Here is a 20,375-nt window from a genome sequence, read left to right as displayed (position 1 = left end):
ATATGCCACGGACATATGCTTGATTTGGTGCTGCTGAAAAAAAAAACTAAATTAGTAATTATAACCCAGGTTGATAATAATTTTATAACGATATAATTCTTTCATAGAAATCATGCATTCGCCGAGTATAAAACAATGATAATTGTTATCCCTCCATTGGATTCATGGTTTGTCCAATGAAAAGCAATGATTACCTAATGAGTTTACTTCAATGAGAATAAGCCCGAAATGTAGGACTGGTTCCTAATATGTAGTGGCTCAGTACTAAAGTCAATTAATCGAAGAAATATCTATCAAATTGAGAAGAATGTCATGCAGTTTCACGTCCTGAAACACTCATTTTGTTGATAATGGTGTTATCGGTGGATTATTTAGTCTGAGTATACTTCTTGTCTCGCCGGGAGGCCGTCGTGACGGGTCTGTTAAGACTCCACGATTTTTTGGGTCAGTGTGCTTCGAGCGGCAAACGATCGCTCAGGTACGTCCTGCTGCTATTAGCAGTATATTACATGGAGGAGATTGGCCGGCTGAAGAACAACAAAGCCCCTGGGGTTGACCAACTACCAGGAGAGCTATTTAAACACGGTGGTGAGGCACTGGCTAGAGCGCTGCACTGAGTAATTACCAAGATTTGGGAGGAGGAAGTTTTGCCGCAGGAGTGGATGGAAGGTGTCGTGTGTCCCTTAGGCAGATACTCTTAGGCATAGCCTTGTTGTCCTTATTTCTCTTCAGATTGAATTAGGGTAAGACGGTATAATGCGCCCCACCTGGCCAAAACGCCCCCCTTTGATTTCTAGAAAACTATAACTAACTAAGGGTCCTAATCAGTTGCTACCTATAAGTATTTGTAAACCCATCATACTATGTGAATGTGGAAGTATTTTTGTATTACGCAATGAAAATAATAGCAAAATACAAAAAGCTACAGTTTTGATGTAACTTTTCATGTTTGTTTGCTCAACATTCTGGAGCGACTCTAGCATACTGTCCGCAAAACTTGCACTGGAATACTCAGTTGGGCAACAAAATATCTTTTCTATGTGGTTAATTCGATATAAAACTGCTTCCATCTTCAAAAATGTAACGATTTTCGGAAACATGTATCACTGGCCAAAACGCCCCAGTGTGGGCAGGGCGATATGCCCTTACTAACTGAACACAAGCGCAGCGAGCTTGCAGCAGTTGCTTCCAATTTGTATGGAAAATATTGAAATGTAATTCACACCTGCTTAAGTAGACCTATGTTGGTTTTTCAATGTCAAGCGCATAAGGATTTGTATCCTTTTTATTATGGGATTGATAAAATATGATTGAAGGGCTATGAAAAGTCATTGGTTAAGCTGGGGCGTATTGCCCAGGCACTTGTTGAAATTCATTTTCTTACGACTTTTCAAAAAAGCTTTATTACGTGTTATCTGTAATATTTTTATATGACTACTCACGGGCAATGCATTTGCGTCTTCCTGGACCACCAAATAACACAAAGTTTGCATAAATTGCGTTGAAAAGTAAAAAGTTATCAAGAAGTTGCCTTAGGGGGGGCATATTATACCGTCTTACCCTAAATATAGAAATGTCATAAATATAAATATAAATAAAATGTCGAAAACTTTGCATTAACTGTCTTTGATCATTAGCCCGGAAAATATTCATTGGAGGCGCTTTGAATTTTCCAGGATTCCAAATTTTTCTTGCAATGCGTAATAATTAAATAAATCAATCGGAATGCGTTCGCTTGGGTTAAGGCAATGGTGGATGTTATCCTGTCTTTGAAAGTAGGCGGTTGCCCTGAATAAGGCAATGGTAAGCGTGATGCCTTCTTTAAAAGTAGGCGTTTACTTGGATTAAGGCAATGGTGAATGTGATCCCTTCTTTGAATGTTTTATTTGCCCGGAATAAGACATTTATTACATCTTTTCTTTAAAAGTAGTCGTTTACCCGGAATAATGAAATGGTGGTTTGGTATGGTTTTTATGGTGAGTCAACATGCAGTTCCTTCAAAGTGTTGAATGGTGCTGTGGTAAAGTGAAGGACTATCAATCACAAAATCCATATATCAAATCCAGTTTTATATTTTTATTTTATTTTTTCCGCTGAAGTATTTTACAACATTATTGCAATATTACTGCAATCGAAGGATGTTTCCGTAGGCTCCACCCTTGCGCTTTTTAGATTGCAAGAGAGTTATATCTGATGACACATACGCAAAGATTGTTACTTTCCGAATAGTTGCAATACAGTGAAATGTTCATTAGTGAAACAAGTTGTGCTGCTTGGACGTGCCGTAACTGCTAAACCAACTGCAAAACAACCCATGGTCGGATACGATGCTGCTGGCCCTCTACTGCTCCTGTAAGTACGGTGCCCCTCGAATACGTGAACATGTCGTGGTCACAAATATCCCCGATCACTGCTGCTTCGTCAATACCGTCCACAATCGGATACCCCCGTATAATGCCTAGACTTCCATTCGTTCCATCATTTTCGTGCGTCACAACAAACTACGCACCTCAGAATACATTCTCATCACTATCAAATCTAGCTCACGCGTTACCGTCATATTCCATCTCGTCGCTACCCTCGGTGGTAAGTCAACCAGCGCTTATGTCGCAGGTAACCACACCGGCTCATGGTTCGTCGATTATCGAGTATTAATCAGTCCCGCTCGCGCTGCCCCCGAACAGCCTCCAGGGACAACCGATGCAAATTCAATCATTAGTTACCGCTAGGGAACAAATCCAATTATCTTCGGCTATGCCTCCGGTCGATCCGCGGAACAATGAACATCACATTCAAGCAGAAGCCAGAAGTCAAGCCTCGAAGGCTACGAGTTCCAGATTATCCACTAAAAAGAAGCAGAAGCAGTTGGAGCTACAATTGCTAGAGGAGGAAAGAAAGTTGCAGGAGATTGAAGAAGCTAGCAAAGGGCATATACCAGGAAGCGGTACGAACTGCTACAAGAGATCGCTAATGAAACGTCATCGTCATCTGATATTCCGGACGAAGAGGAGCTGTCTAACGAAAAGGTCAACTCGTGGTTACAGTGTTTTATTGTAAACCAATGATTGTAAACCAAACATGGAACTCTCGCATCCAAATCCTTCCAATGAACGTGATTGCAACGCTCACCACAGCTCTGTTACAAGGACGCTGTTTCGCGTCGTACCAGTTATGCTATATGGTCGTGACAAGGTCGTCAAAACTTACGCTTTTTTGGACGATGGGTTCTCGTGGACTCTGATGGACGCTGGAATCGCAGCAGATTTAAACTTGGAAGGTAAACCTGCACCAATATGCTTGAGATGGACTGAGAACAAGCAGCGCTACGAGAACAATTCAAAAGTGGTGCTCGTCAATATTTCCGGAACAGGAGAAAACTCGAAAAAGTACCCTCTACGAGAAGTACATACCATTCCAAACCTCGGTCTTTTCCATCAATCGCTTTGTATGGATGCAGAATCATACAAAGATATTCAGCCACGTCTCCTTATCGGTGTAAATAATGCCAACCTTGGGCATCCACAAAAAGGAAAAGAAGGAGGAATGTACGAACCGCTTGCCACGAAAACTCGTCTTGGATGGATCATTCATGGAGGCTCAGATGGGAACGAGTTTACCGGACATTACAGCTGGAGTGTATGTGACTGTAGTGAAGGCAGTAACGAACGTCTACACCGGGATATGCAAGAATACTTTTCATTAGATAGTTTGGGAATTGCAAAGCCAAATCATCTCACAATATCAACAGTAGACCAACGAGCCCTATCAATTCTACAAACAATGTATCGAAACAAGAGGGGACGTTTCGTAACACGTCTACTTTGGAAATTCGATGAATTTCGCCTTCCAAACAGTAAGCCCGTAGCACTTCAGCGCCTTAAGGTGCCTAGAGTTCAGTTCAACCCGAACAAACCCGGACAATTAAGAATCGTCTGAGAAGCAGCTGCTACATCTCGTGGCGTATCGCTCAACACACTGCTTCTCAAGGGTCCGGACCAACTAATTTCCTTAAATTCCGTTCTTTACCAGTTCAGGGAAAATGAGGTGGCCATCTGCGGAGACATCAAGGAGATGTTCCACCAAACGCTCATAGACAAAGAAGATCAAAACTGCCAACGGTTTTGTGGCAAGCACATCCTAATGAGCAGGATCCCAGCATATTCGTTATGCAGGTCATAACTTTTGGAGCGTCCTGTTCACCTAGCTGTGATCAGTTCGCGAAGAACTTGAACGCAAAAGAATACGAAGGGGAATTTCCTGAAGCAACTGAGGCGATCACGCGGAAGCACTACGTGGATGATATGTTAGCCAGCACGGAAACAGAAGAGGAGGCAATCAAATTGGCATTGGATGTCCGGCATGTGCATGCTCAAGCAGGCTATGAAATGCGGAACTGGCTATCAAACTCGTCAACCGTCATCGAAGCTCTTGGCGTAGACAGAGAGCGTGACAAGAACTTAAACTTGACATCGAAAGTGGCAACAGAGAAAATATTGGGTATGTAGTGAGTGGTGTACGACGAGCGACACATTTACCTATAAACTGTCCTCAAAGCACGATGGCGAGCTACTCGCTGGAAATCGCAAACCCACAAAACGGAAAATGCTTCGTACTTTTATGGCGATATTCGATCCTTAGGGACTAATTTCAAATCTTCTCATTCTTTTGAAAATACTTCTCCTAGAGGTCTGGCGATCCAACATCGATTGGGATGACGAAATTCCGGATGCGCTTAATGACAAATGGGAAATGTGGCTACGCGTTCTTCCGATGGTGCAGCACGTGAACATACCACGTTGTTATCGGATTGCTATTAACTTAGGGGAAAATACTATCGTTCAACTACACACTTTTGTTGACGCTAGCCAGTTTGGATACTCAGCTGTTATCTACCTACGTTTCGTCAGAGATGCAAAGGTAGAATGTGCAATCTTTGTAGCCGAGGCAAGTGTCGTTCCCCTGCGGTTTATCTCTATTCCTCGACTACAGCAGCAGTAATTTGATCCAGGTTGGCTGAAACAATCACGAGTTCACTATCGTATAAAGTTAACGAAGGCATCTACTGAACGGATTCACGTGACGTTCTGTGCTGGATCCGATCAGACCACAACCAAGTAACCAAAAGGTCCTTTAAGAGTACATTTTTCGCTCAGCTTCACAGAGCTGCTTAAGCTAAAAACGTACTCTTGAAGGAACTTTTGGTTACTTGGGTAGACGCTATTCGCAGTTCGTTGCGTTTCGCGTAAGTGAGCTCCTGGAAACAACTAGTATTGCTAACTGGCGCTGGTTATCGTCCAAGGATAATGTCGCCGATGAAGCCACAAAGTGGAACAAACAACCGAATCTGGCCCACGACAGCAGATGGTTTAACGGACCAGATTTTCTGTACCATGATACGAAAGACTGGCCAACTGAACCCAGCAGTAACAAGACTACGAAAGAGGAACTACGTGCTTATCTTCTTCATCAGAATAAAGTACACTCAGCAATTGATTTCAATTATTACGATACATGGAAACGGGTTCATCGTTAGATATACATTTGTTAACCGACTTCGCTCGGGTATCTTCCGTTTGTCTGTATTGTTGTACCAATGTGAGTATCATACAATTTTGAAATTAAAGTTAACCACACCGACAAAAAACAGTTCAAAACAAATATAATTGTACACCACAGGACACCACTGGAATGAACAAAGATTATATTATATTATATTATATTATTTTATATTTTATATATAATAATATTATATTATATTATATTATATTATATTATATTATATTATATTATATTATATTATATTATATTATATTATATTATATTATATTATATTATATTGTATTATATATCACTAGCAGACCCGATGAACGTCGTATCGCCTAAAATTGATTTATTCTCTGATTAGTTCTCAAGTTATGCAGAAATTTCTGTTTTATGTTTAATTTGTATGAGGGCCTCCCTTCCCAAGGGGTCTCGATCCATCTTAAGAACCTTCCCTGGCCCCAAAAACCTCTGCATACAAATTTTTACGCCGATCGGTTCAGTAGTTTCAAGGTCTATGAGGTTCAGACAGACAGAAATTCATTTTTAAGTATATAGATTATAGATATTAGGTATATGTACAATCGCACTAGAATAGATAAGGCGGTGGAGTAAAAAGAATAAATGTTCCACTTTCGGATTAAAATAAAATATCACAGTTTTAATGTTGCAGTTTTACATATTTATTAACCATGCAAGAAAGTCGATATTCGATGTAATCGAACTAAATGTACGAATTTCGTATTATGACTAGGGTCAAAAGTTCGGAGCATCCAGTGGAACACATTTAATTTGGAATGAAATGCCTAATTTTCTCTAAAGAGGGTTCTAAATATATGTATAATATCATTTTCTTTTGTATTTCCTCCGACAGTAAATATTGACTTAATCTATTCTATATTTGGTCGGGCTTTTCTAAAACTAATCTCTAAGAGATTCTGATACCGACAACTGGTTTGTATTTTCTCTAGCTCTCGTGGTTGCTCTTATAAATCTTGCTTTAAAATATTACCAAAGTTATCAATCACAAACAAGGTCAGTCCATCCAAATGGATCTCTACTGGAACCTGAAAACAATCAGTATCACTGTCTAGGAATGACCAATACGTCTTCAGCATTCCATCCTCCCTATCACGCAATTCAATCAGTTTCAATGTGGAATTAACACTGGTCACGTGTCTTGTAACGAAATTAAAGCTTAGTCTAGTATCACAATTGTTATCATTTGTGCTGAGACCATTGTTGAACCACTTATGCAACTGTAAAGTAACTGCACAATTATCTGCGAAAAAGGTTACATCGCTTTCTTTCTGCTGCTGGTACTTTCGTAGAAAATCCCCGGGACGCTTGATCTGCGTTAGTTTGCTGTTCAGCGGCTTCCTAGCTGGCGCCTGGCGACCGACAATGCGTTCCGGCAGATCCTCGGTGTTGGTAATTAGCGTGAAAACGCGATTGATGTGATCTAAGCCGGCGCCCATGATGCCGTCCTTTGTGTGGCCAAGATCGAAAATGTGTCCCATCTCGTGGCAAACTGATCCGATGGTGGTGGCGTAACATCCTCCATAGCTGGAATGAAAGACAAACATGGGAATTGAACTATTAGAGCAAGAAACAAGAAACAAATAGATTGCAGCAATAATCTAATTATCTTATTCCCTCATTTAAAGAAAAATCTGGAGAAAAACCAAAATATGGAAAATATTTTCGGATTTTTTTTAAGTTACGAGAAATCTTTGGAATTACCAAGAGAAGCTCTTTTGAATTTCCAAATAAAATTGTTTGGAATTTCAGCAGAAAATTTGTCGCAATTTACATGAGAAACTTCAAATTTTTTACAAAAAAAATGTTCTTAACTTCTACAGGAAAAAAATTCGGAAATTTATGAAAAGGTCTTGTTGAGTTTCTGTTGAGTATTCTTCCAAATTTGTACAGAACATTATTGATAATTGTAGTAGAGTGCAGCTGGTTGAATGGGTGTTTTACCGTTGGCTTTCTCAGTCTAGAATAATAAAGACGGCTTGTTTGGCATGGCCAACGATAAAACAGTCAATTCTTAAGAATTTCCGCGGGAGACTCTAAGGAGTTTTCGAGAAAAATTCTCTGGAATGTTCAGGAGAAATTCTCCGTAAGTTTAACGGAAACTTCTTTAGAATTTCCGCGGAGGATTGTTCAAAACGATTCAACGAAAAATTGTTCGAAATTCTTGGAATTCTACGGGAAATTCTTTGTACAGTAGACGTTCGATAACTGCAAGTCATTTAACTGCAATGCTTTTAACTGCATTTCGAAAGTTACATCAGTTTTGCAGTTATCGAACAGCTGAGCTTCAAAACTATGTCAAAGTCGATGATCACTGCATAGCGGTGAACAATCAGATGCACTTCTATTTTGACGACGTCTGACAATTGTTTGACGTCTAGAATGCGTCATGTTACAGTTATCGAACGACTAGTGTATTGTCCGTAAGAAATTCTTGGGAAATTCCATTGGCCGAAAGTCGTATGTCCGAACTGGTAATTTGACCGAAAAAATCGTTTTCCCTAACAGGTCGTTTTGCCGAATAGGTCATCAGCCCAAAAATGCCGATTGGCCGATATGGTCGTTTGACAGAATGGGTCATTTGTCCGAAAATATCATTTAGGCCAACAGGTCTTACGGCCAAATGTCAATAACTGAATGGGTAATTTAGTCCACAATATCCATCCGTTTGGCCTAATGACATTTACGTTGAAAAGACTGTTGAACGAAATTTCGTAACCTACTAACATTTAAGCCAAATTTAGCGGGCTTGGTAGTCATATGGCTACTGCTTCTGCCTCATACGCAGGAGGTCGTGGGTTCAATCCCAGGTCCGTTCCATTCTCCTACTTTGTATCTTTCTCTATATTTCTCATGGTCTAGCAATCGCTAGAACTGGAAATGGACTTCCATACCGTTTCCATTACTATTCCTATTACTATTATTTAATCAGACTAAGGCCGAAATGGCCTGTGCGGTATATAAGAGTCTTCTCCATTCGACTCGGTCCATGGCTACACGTCGCCAACCACGCAGTCTACGGAGGGTCCGCAAGTCATCTTCCACCTGATCGATCCACCTTGCCCGCTGCGCACCTCGCCTTCTTGTGCCCGTCGGATCGTTGTCGAGAACCATTTTCACCGGGTTACTGTCCGACATTCTGGCTACGTGCCCGGCCCATCGCAGTCGTCCGATTTTCGCGGTGTGAACGATGGATGGTTCTCCCAACAGCTGATGCAATTCGTGGTTCATTCGCCTCCTCCACGTACCGTCCGCCATCTGCACCCCACCATAGATGGTACGCAGCACTTTCCTTTCGAAAACTCCAAGTGCGCATTGGTCCTCCACGAGCATCGTCCAGGTCTCGTGTCCGTAGAGGACTACCGGTCTAATTAGCGTTTTGTAGATTGTCAGTTTGGTACGGCGGCGAACTCTATTCGATCGGAGCGTCTTGCGGAGTCCAAAGTACGTACGATTTCCAGCCACTATGCGTCTCCGAATTTCTCTGCTGGTGTCATTTTCGGCAGTCACCAGTGAGCCCAAGTACACAAATTCTTCTACCACCTCGATTTCGTCACCACCGATGCAAACTCGCGGTGGGTGGCTCACATTGTCTTCTCTTGAACCTCTTCCTATCATGTACTTCGTCTTCGACGTGTTGATGACTAGTCCGATCCGCTTAGCTTCCCTCTTCAGTCTGATGTAGGCTTCCTCCATCTTCTCAAAGTTACGTGCCATAATATCTATGTCGTCGGCGAAACCAAATAGCTGGACGGACTTATTGAAAATTGTACCACTCGTGTAAATCCCTGCTCTTCGTATTACCCCTTCCAAAGCGATGTTGAATAGCAAACACGAAAGACCATCACCTTGCCGTAACCCTCTGCGGGTTTCGAAGGGACTCGAGAATGCCCCTGAAACTCGAACTACGCACATCACCCGATCCATCGTCGCTTTGATCAACCGTGTCAGTTTATCGGGCAGCAGGGACTATGTCCAAGGGCTTGACGATCCGGCCATCTGCGAGTTGTGGGGCTTGCCTAGGATGTGGTGGGGTTTGACAGTGGGCCCTGTTAAACCTCTATAAAAAGCTGCATGTATCCGCAAGTAGGCCCCACCAAAGCGACCGTGTGCCGCTCAAAGCGCACAAGCCAAAGTCCTGGTGTTAGGTGGGACGCTAAACAGCCCTGACACGACGGCCCTCCGACGAGACAGGAGGTTTGCGCTGGCCCAATAAGCCGCCTAGAAAACCAATCATTACGAACAATATAAGAGATTACTATTCCTATACCTTCAACTTTACTATTCTAACAGTAATCTGCCAGAATTGGAAATGAACTATAGAGCTCGTTTCCTACATCCAATTCAGTTGCCTTCTTCTATCTATCACATTGGCAGCTCGTTAACCAAGACGGACCTCTGCCTCTCGAATCTAACCCAAAAATTCCAACAAATTCCGCATGAACTCGTGGCAAGTGTAGAGGTATATTCGGCTTGCAGTGGGCGTCATTTCCTCCCCTTCCTTCCTTCCTTCCCTACATTGACTTGCATTCTGACGTGGCAGGCGCCAGTATGACCTAACAAATGAGATCACCATTACTTGTACATTGAAGATGTGTGCTAGTTCCTAGCAAACATCTGTTGGTTCCCTGTGCAAGAACAGCTGATCTGGTCATAATGGAGTAGCAACTACGAGCAGTCAATCAAGCTCAAAGCTCAAAGATACTAACATTTAAGCCAAAAGCCATCTAACCAAATCCCATTAAGCCGAATTGAACGTTTATCCGAAACTTTTATCATGTCAAAAATGTTAAAATATTTCAAGTTTCCATTTACTTCCGTTATATTCTATCTTCTATATAATAAAAATGAAATGGTCTGTGTTCGTATCCGCATAACTCAAAAACGGCTGGATGGATTTTCTTCATTCCTTCAGCAGTTAATTTCGTTACAGTTTCCGACGGGTTTATATGATATTTCCTCATTCGAAAATTATTAGTTAAGTTGAGTAAATCGCAAAAAACTAAAATTATGAATCGTATGGAAATTTCGCATGGGCAGCTCAGAACGCGCATTTTCGCCTACTATGCAGGACAACGTCTGCCGGGTCGACTAGTATATAATATAGCGCTATATAATATAGCGGAAGTAAATAGAAACTTGAAATATTTTAACCTTGTAACATTTTCCCCTAAGACGCTCAATATTAATTATTTCATGTCAAAAATGGTTTGACCAAAAATGTATTTTTACCGAAAACGACATACAGCCTAAATGGACATTCAGCCGAACTGGTAATTTGGCCGAAAAATCGTTCTACCAAATAGATCATTTGACCGAAAATGGTGTTTGGTAGGAATGGTAATTTGGCCCGAAAATGTTCTTTCTGCAAAACATCCCTTCTGGCCGACCAGCATTTTCTGTCAAATGACCAATTCGGATAAACGTCTTCTTTGGCAAAATGACCAATTCAGCCGAACGACACTTTTCAAAGAAGGTTGCAGAAAGGACATTTAAAGGCCAAATGGCTCTTTCTGCCAAATGCCATTTTTTACCAAACGGCATTTTTGGTCAAATGATTCGGTCAAACGACTTTTTCACCCGAACGGCATTCTCATCTAAATGACCTGTTAGGGTAAACAACTTTTTACAAGTCCGTTCAACTTTTCCTTTTGGCTGTACATCGCTTTCGGCCAAACTACATTTTCGGTCAAGCCAGTTTTGATCTGATAACAGTTTCCGTTTTGCTAAATGGTACCTGGCTAGAAATAAATAGAGAGGCCACGAAATTTTGTCGAAATGGTCAATTGTCAAAAAGACCATTTCGCCAAACAAGTGGCCATTTCTGACCATATTACCCGTTCAGTACGAGGTTCAGTCATTGAAATTTGGCCGTATGACCCCGTTTGACCAAATGACATTTTTGGCCAAATGACCCATTCTGTCAAAAAACAATTTCTGCTAAATGGCATTTTTGGGCAACGATGGTTTCGGCCAGACCAGTCTGTCACTTTCGGTCTTATTGGAATAAAATGAAACTTACCAAGAATTTTTAATCGAAAGTAGAAAGAATTTTCTGAAGAAACCAAAAACAAACTCCGAGCATTTTTCCGATGTTTTAAAGTTGGCTATGTCAAACTAGCCGTTTAATGATGAACCTCTCCCTGCGAAAAAAAAATCAATCTCATAAAGGATAAAAATCTAACCGGCTTGATTAATTAGGATTGGGGAAGTCAACGTTAAAGCATTTCTTTCACTAGTCAAAATTTTTTGTGTGAATTTTAAAGAATACTCAACAGAGACTCAATAGGAACTTTCCGTGAATATTCCGAATATTTTCATATAGAAATTTGGAACAACTTCCCGTAAAAACTCTGTAGAGATTCTCATGTAAATCCCAAACAATTTCCCTTGGTTACTACAAAGAGTTCTCGAAACGTGAAAGTAGTTCCCGTGGAAAATCTAAAAATAATTTTCAAATGAATATGAAAAAATGGATGAAGAATTTCTGGGGAAGTTCATCCATTTTTTGAGGCGAAATTCAAAAGATTCTCCCGTTATTGTCGTGAAAATGACCAATTCAGCCGAACGACACTTTCGACCGAATGTCCATTTTGACCAAATTGCCCTTTCTACCAAACGACTATTTCAGCCGAAGGACAAGTTCACGATTTTTTTAGCCAAAGGAACTGTTCGACCAAATGAGATTCTCGGCCAAATATCTATAGGCTACATATCCTATCAAAGTCTGAAAACATAATGAGAGCATGTTGAATATTTTGATTTTGACAACAAAATGATTCAAAATTTGTTTTCAAATATGTATAAATCATCATGATTGATTACATATTTTGATCTCATGTTGCTGTAGATTACTAAATTGAATGATATGACATCAAACTGTGTACTTATTTTGTTATCGGAAACCAATATCAAATTTAGTTTTCGATTTGCTCTCATCGACAGTAGAATAGTTTTTAATTTGATGTCACGGTAAGCTAATATTCTGCTACACGGAGTGCTCTTCGAAGTTTTAACAAGATATTGTATGGAATTTTCATGGAAATAATTGGTATCCTCACGAAAAATTCTCTGAAGTTTCAACGTAATGTTGTAGAGATCTATCATCAAATTATACGGAAAATCCAATGAATCTTAGGAGTTTCCACTGAAAATTCCAATCGGCGTGGAAAATTATAGATCAGCGGCGTGGCAAATTTTAAACGGCGGCGCGCCGATGCAAAATTGTCGGCGGCGGCGGTGTGCCAAAAATTGCCGGCGGCGGCGGCGTGGCGCGGCGGCGCACACCTCTACTCCGGAGGAAAACTACTACTCTTCGAGCTACTCCGAGAAAAAACACGCACTGAACTGATTAACTTTATTACCGGCCGCGCAATGCAGAACACAATATTTCGGCAGATCGCGCGATCGTTCTGCTGTCCGAAACAAGAGAAAACACGCACTCTACACTAAAGCCGCCTAGTGTATAAATATCAAACTAAATTTATTTTAACCAAATTCAGGGCTCACCTTGGGATTTTCTAGATCGTCAACCCTATCCTCGGCAGTCTCCCAGACGCGTCTTGTGTTATTCCAACTAATTTTCAGCGGTCTTCCAAACGCGCTTTGTGATTTTCCACACCACAAACCATAAAAAAAAATCCAGCGGTCTTCCAAACGAGCTTTGTGATTCTCCAAACCACAACTAATTTTCCAGTGGTCTTCCAGACGCGCTTTGTGATTTTTCAAACCACAATCCGTTTTCCAGCGGTCGTCCCGACGCGCTTGGTGGTTATCCAAACCACAATCAATTTTTGGCGGACTTTCCGACGCGCTTTGTAGTAATACAAACCACCTTGCCTTGTTATGTTTTTAAACCATATTTTTTTTTAATTTACACGTTAGTCAATTGAATACAACTTACCTTTTGAAATCAGTGTCAGTGTCCAAAAAATAACCTGGCAGGATCGCCAAAATGTGTGGCCCCAAATAGCTGAACCGAATTGCGATGACAGCAGCTGTCCGTGGGTCCGCGTGCACGCTACGGAGATCTGACAAGGAGAGGCCGAGTCATAACTTGCTGCTGCTGTGTAATACATAAAAGTATTCTTCATTCAGCTCGGTCCATGGCTGCACTTCTCCAACCACGCAGTCTTCGGAGGGTCCGCACATCGTCCTGCACCTGATCGATCTACCTTGCTCGCTGCGCACCTCGCCTTCTTGATACCGTCGGATCGTTGTCGAGAACCATTTTTACCGGTTTACTGTCCGAAATTCTGGCTACGTGACTGGCCCACCGCAGTCTTCCGATTCTCGCAAGGTGAACGATGGATGGTTCTCCCAACAGCTGATGCAACTCGTGGTTCATTCGCCTCCTCCACGTACGCTTGTATCGGTGGTGATGAAATCGAGGTGGTTGAAGAATTCGTGTACTTGGGCTCACTGGCAGCACTTTCCTTTCGAAAACACCAAGTGCGCGTTGTTATCCACGAGCATCGTCCAGGTCTCGTGTCCGTAGAGAACTACCGGTCTAATAAGCGATCTGTAGACAGTCAGTTTGTGGTTCATTTGCCTCCTCCACGTACCGTCCGTCATCTACACCCCACCATAGATGGTACGCAGCACTTTCCTTTCGAAAACTCCAAGTGCGCGTTGTTATCCACGAGCATCGTCCAGGTCTCGTGTCCGTAGAGAACTACCGGTCTAATAAGCGTTCTGTAGACAGTCAGTTTGGTACGGCGGCGAACTCTAGTCGATCGGAGCATTTTGCGGAGTCCAAAGTAGGTACGATTTCCTGCCATGATGCGTCTCCGAATTTCTCAACTGGTATCGTTATCGGCGGTCACCAGTGAGCCCAAGTACACGAATTCTTAAACCACCTCGATTTCATCACCACCGATACAAACTCGTGGTGAGTGGCTACCATTGACCTCTCTTGAGCCTCTTCCTATCATGCACTTCGTCTTTGACGTGTTTTTAACTAGTCTAATCCGTTTAGCTTCGCTTTTCAGTCTGATGTAGGCTTCCTCCATCCTCTTAAAGTTACGTGCCATGATATCAATGTCGTCGGCGAAACCAAATAACTGGACGGACTTCGTGAAAATCGTACCACTCGTGTCAATCCCTGCCCTTCGTATTACTCCATCCAAAGCGATGTTTAATAGCAGACACGAAAGACCATCACCTTGCCGTTACCCTCTGTGCGTTTCGAAGGGACTCGAGAATGCCCCTGATACTCGAACTACGCACATCACCCGATCCATTGTCGCCTTGATCGACCGTATCAGTTTATCCGGAAATCCGTTTTCGTGCATTAGCTGCCATAGCTGGTCCCGATCGATTGTATCAATCGTAAACAAAAAATGCATAAAACATATAGGAAAAATCGAACTTCTGATAATCTGAAACAATATATTGAAATATGCAGGGAGCTTGACGATCAAATATCAGAAGCATACGAAAATTATAATAGGATTTTAGAAAATAATATAAAAAAGGATCCTAAAACCTTCTTTAACTTTGTCAAAGAGAAAAAGAAATCGGATACTTTTCCATCATGCATGAAATTTAAAGAATTGGTTAGCCATGATAGCCAGGAAATTTGCAATTATTTCGCGATTTTTTTCCAAAGCACTTACAAACCTCTTGGTGCTGTTTATGATCGTGATTATTTTCATTATTTACCTGATCAGACAAATGATATTTCAATATCCGGTATTACTGTACATGAAATTGTAACAGCATTAGAAGCATTAGATGCGTCCAAGGGTCCTGGACCCGTTGGAATTCCCCCTTTATTACTAAAACAATTAGCTACTTCATTTGTAAAACCATTATTTTAGCTTTATAATAAATCATTAGCTCATGGAGTATTCCCACATTTATGGAAAAAATCTTATCTTCTTCCAATTTTCAAATCAGGCAAACGCTCAGACGTACAAAATTATCGGGGCATTGCAATTATATCATGTACATATACCGAAATTGTTTGAATCTATTGTGAACATGAAACTCTTTGAACAGGTTAAGCACTTGATCACAAATCGCCAACATGGTTTCTTTAAAGGCAGATCCACTGCCACTAATCTCTTAGACTTCGTGACATTTTCACTTTTTTTTTTTTTTTTTTTTTTTTTTTTTTTAATTCTTTATTAAAGTGTACATTTTCACTTGCTGCAATGGATAGAGGTAATTCTGTTGAAACTTTGTACACGGATTTCAGTAAGGCTTTCGATAGAGTTGACATCTCTTTATTACTCTTTAAGCTTCAGCGATTTGGTTTTTCGGAATATTTGGTTAGATGGATTGAATCATATCTTAGAGATAGAACACAGTTAGTGCGCTTCCATAATAAATTGTCTTCGCCAATTAAAGTTACTTCTGGTGTACCACAAGGATCACACTTAGGTCCATTATTGTTCATTCTTTTGTTAATGATATAACACTCATATTAAAACGCCTTAAGGTCCTTATTTATGCCGATGACATGAAATTGTACATGGAAATTTGTGATGATGCTGACTTAGCCGTATTTCAACAAGAAATTGACGATTTTCATAACTGGAGCTCAAAAAACCTTCTCGATATAAACGTGAAAAAATGTAGCATAATTTCATTTACTAGAAAGCAGATATTACAAAACATTACCTGTAAGCTAGGCCAGGAACGAATTATACGATGCACAAAAGTGAGAGACTTAGGGCTATTATTAGAGTCTAATTGACCTTTGTAGAACATTATAACGTCATTATTCATAAAGCACATAACATGCTTGGATTCATTAAACGTTTCAGTTATCATTTCAATGACCCTTACACGATAAAAACACTCTATGTGTCCTACGTCAGATCAATATTAGAATACTGTAGCATTGTCTGGTCACCCTATCAAGAAGTCCACTCAAATCGAATCGAATCAGTGCAAAAACAGTTTTTGCTTTTTGCTCTTAGAAAGTTAGGTTGGTCAACCCTACCGCTTCCGTCATATGAATCTCGGTGCCTACTAATTAATATCGAAACACTTAAGAAAAGAAGAGAAGTTGGTTGTGTAACATTCGTTAATGGTTTAATCTCACATCAGATAAAAGCATAAAGCCTTCTGTCAGGCTTGAACTTTTATGCACCTACGCGTACCTTGAGAAATCGTGACTTATTTCAACTAAATCTGCAACGCACATCCTATGCTAAAAATGGACCGCTCAACTCTATGATGAACATATATAATAAATATTGTGAGGTCATCGACATATCAATGTCTAACACGCTAGTGAGGAAAACAATGAATAGTATAGCATAATAGTTGTCTAGTGATTAAAACAGATAGTGTTTAAGTGAAACAATGTGTTTGTAGTCTACAATGCTTGACGAAATAAATAAATAAATAAATAAAAAATATGCGGCTTTAAAGTCGATAAATAGATGATGTGTGGGCACGTTGTATTCGCGGCATTTCTGCAATACCTGACGTACGGCGAACACCTGATCTGTGGTAGAGCGTTCACCGTTGTCTGCCAAATCGCCATTCAGGTGCTCTTCGTAGTGTTGTCGGAGAAATCCAAAGGAATTCTTTCAAAACTCCTTAAATTTTTCAATTGAAATATAGAACACTTTCCATTGAAATTTAAAAAAATCGCGTAGAAACTAGATTTTTCTATAGAAATTTCTAACAATCTCCTGTGGAACTTCGGAAGATTTTTCCCTGGAAATTCTGAAAAAAAAATCCATTGAAATCTACATTTTGAGGAAAATCCCTCGGAAACTCCGAAGAATTTTCCATAGAAATTCTAAAAAAAATCGCATATAAATTGCACAGAGTTTCCCGTGGGTAATCCGAAGAATTTTCAGGCGAAACCAATGAAGTTCCTGCGGATATTATGAACAATTTTCTGTTATAACTTGGAACAACTTCCGCGGAAATTCCAAATAATTTAGCTTTGAAATTTCGATCATTTTCATTTGAAAATTCCAAACATTTTTTATGGGAATTCTAAAGAGCTTCCCTTGGAAATTCCAATGTATTCCTTAGAATACCTGAAAAAAATAATAATTTGGGTAAACTTTGAGAATATCCTGAGAAATTTCATTAGTTTTTTGTTCGCGAAATTCATAAGATTCTCTGGAAATGTCATGCCGAATTCAGAAAGAAAAAAATGAGAAGCGAACGCAATAGGAAAAAATCACCACGCTGATTCACGCAGCCGCTGCCAGTTAAAAAGATCTTCAGCGTGATGTCAAAAAAGGCGCCACCGACCAATATTTTGACAAACGCCGACGATTTTTGGACCGGCGCACACCTCTAACTGAAAGGTAGTTCCGGAGGCATTATGGTTCAATGCTTGCATAATTCATATAGTCGCTTGATAAACGATAGCCCGTTCCAATGTACAACACAAAGCAGAACCAATCTTTCCGATTATCGTGTGATCGTTCTGCGTCCGAAAGGAAACACGATTAAACGAGCACTGAAGTCTCCACTTTCAAATTAACTTACTTACCCGCACAAAGCAAAACCAACCATTTCGATCCAATTCAGGCACTTTTTTTTATTCCTTGCTTTATTTAGTAGGTACTCTGTGTTTCTTTACCGCTACTATGTCGTGATCTACTGTGGTATTCTTCAGAATCTATTTTTAGATATTCGTTATGTTTATAATTGCCGGGATCCACCTCATCGTGAATCCATTGTGTCCATTTGCCCATATCGTGAATCCATAATTGCTCGTTGCATTATTCGGTTGCCATTCATGCGGGTACGTTAGAGGAATACCTCCGAGAAAAACAATAGTGCTGTCCAAAGAGCAGCTTGGAGTAGCTCGAAGTTGTTCCCGTCGTGTTCGTTCTTTTTTGTCAACAAATGGGCAATAGCAGGACAGGGAGAAACTTCGAGTTACTTCAAGCTCTCATTGGACAGCACTAACTTGTCAGTCATAATCGGGCAGCCGTGTCGGTAAGACGTACAATACAAAGCGTCGCCGTTAGGGCTTGATGGAGGGGCTGAGAATCAAACCCATAACCGTCCGCTTATAAGGCGAACGTGTATTCAACTACGCTATGGGACCCACCTTACTTCAGAGACTGCAGTAAAAGTGATCTACCCAACTTTACGGGCAAGTACTGTTGATACTCTGGGCAAAATATTCTTCAGCTTTTACCACTCATAAAACTAATATGGTCGGGATATCGTAAACTTCTTAGATTAACTTCTCCACCTAAACTTTGAGACAGTTTGGAGTATAATCTAGGAACAGTGGCGTAGCCAATTTTCTGGAAACGCCACTGTCTAGAAACACTGTAGCATGTATATAATTATGTATCTACGAGACATAAAGCTGTTCAACAATTGCTACCTTATGTCAATGAGATGTCTTCATCGAATGGTATTCTTATACGCGATCCATGCGACCTTTCTTTTGCCAGAGAAGATGGATCCGATTTTTCTTCCGAATCGAGCAGATTTGGCAAAAGGAGTGATCACTTCGATTGATACCGTCATCATAAATTGTCCTTAGATTGCTTTCAAATCTAATCATTCAAAAAGTGTCAATTTTTTGCTTTTAAAAATTATTGCATACTGAACGTTAAATTGAATAAAAATCGTCTGAAATATGTATAAATGTTGTAGCATTATTATTATTGAAAGAAATGTCCTATCTCTTTAATGCAATTTTGAGTTTCATAATTATAAATTACTTACGTGTGTCGGTAATTACTATCGTCCATCATCAAAGTGCGGTCGACTTGCTTGGTGTTCAAAAAAGCAGGTACAATCTCGTCTAATCTGCTCGGCCATGTGTAGAGGCACCCTGTTCCGAAGAGCGCCAATCCCCCTCCACCGAGAGCAGCATTTCCCGTGGTTCTTCGTTTGATGTTCTCGTACGAAAAGTCGTTATCCGAAATCCCTTCGTAGTAGGTGCTACTGATAAAACCTATGAACTTCTGCTTCTCCGATAGAAGCAAATCCGACTGTAGAACCTCTTTCGCAAAGTAGTTCCATAATTGTTGGTCTGACATGCGTTTCGAGTCTTCCACCGGCAGAGAGCTATGAAAGGGTAAACAGGCCCCACTGATTGTAAACGTTTTTCGACCCCAACCCTTTTCCAAGAGCTTCTCCGCATAGAGACTTTGCACCATTTCAATCCCCAGGGTAATCTTGCGGCACGCGCTATCGACGTCATTTTCTTGCGTGTCCGATTGGTACCGCCCATCATGGCCACTGCAAATTATGTAGAGCGGTGTGATGGAATAGGGGTTCCCGGCCTTTTCGTAGAATAAGTTGAAATCAATTTCATGATGACAGTACGCAAGAGAAACTCTGTTCTCTCCCTGTTTAAGCCGAAATATCACTTTAAATTGACCTCGTTTGTCATTGACGAATCTTACATCTTTGGATGCTGGCCAATCGCAATTATCGATTTGCAATTTTAGCTCACCTGCCTGGCAACGATTGACTATCACACCCTTCAGTAAAATAATTGGATAAGTGAACTTTTCGTTGTCCGTAACGTTGATCGACTCGATGGAATGGCTTAAGTTGCACATTTTCGTCAGACTTCGAACTTTTCTATGAGTATTACAGGCCGGTTCCTCGCACTTAGCCGATATTTAATTAATCACCGAATTGCTGTTACCCGTGGGTGGAATGTAACTGAATGAATGCTCGGAAAGGTCTGGGCCTTACATGGCATTGAGTGTACTGCCACCCACTTCCGAATGTGGTGTGGTTGGGGTGGTAGCATAAAAGCATAGAAAGAAGAACGTCAAAAACATATGTTGAGCAGGCACGCTAGGTGCGGAAGGAATATGTTGCGTGTTTTTGCT

The 20,375-nt window shown here is 40.8% G+C and overlaps 1 protein-coding gene across 1 annotated transcript; it reads right to left on the bottom strand.

Annotated features, from left to right (window-relative positions):
- Positions 1-6,205: 6,205 nt before the first annotated feature.
- LOC134205334 (uncharacterized) lies at positions 6,206-20,301 on the bottom strand. The gene is made up of 2 exons (XM_062680501.1): positions 19,252-20,301; positions 6,206-7,107 (listed from the first exon to the last, which is right to left on the bottom strand). The coding sequence occupies exons 1-2, from the start codon at positions 20,094-20,096 to the stop codon at positions 6,528-6,530; spliced, it is 1,425 nt and encodes a 474-aa protein (XP_062536485.1). The 5' UTR covers positions 20,097-20,301; the 3' UTR covers positions 6,206-6,527.
- Positions 20,302-20,375: the final 74 nt, after the last annotated feature.

The sequence above is a fragment of the Armigeres subalbatus genome, chromosome 1 (assembly GCF_024139115.2).
Source record: "Armigeres subalbatus isolate Guangzhou_Male chromosome 1, GZ_Asu_2, whole genome shotgun sequence".
Taxonomy (NCBI): Eukaryota; Metazoa; Arthropoda; class Insecta; order Diptera; family Culicidae; genus Armigeres; species Armigeres subalbatus.
This window is presented reverse-complemented; position numbering and strand designations above follow the sequence as displayed.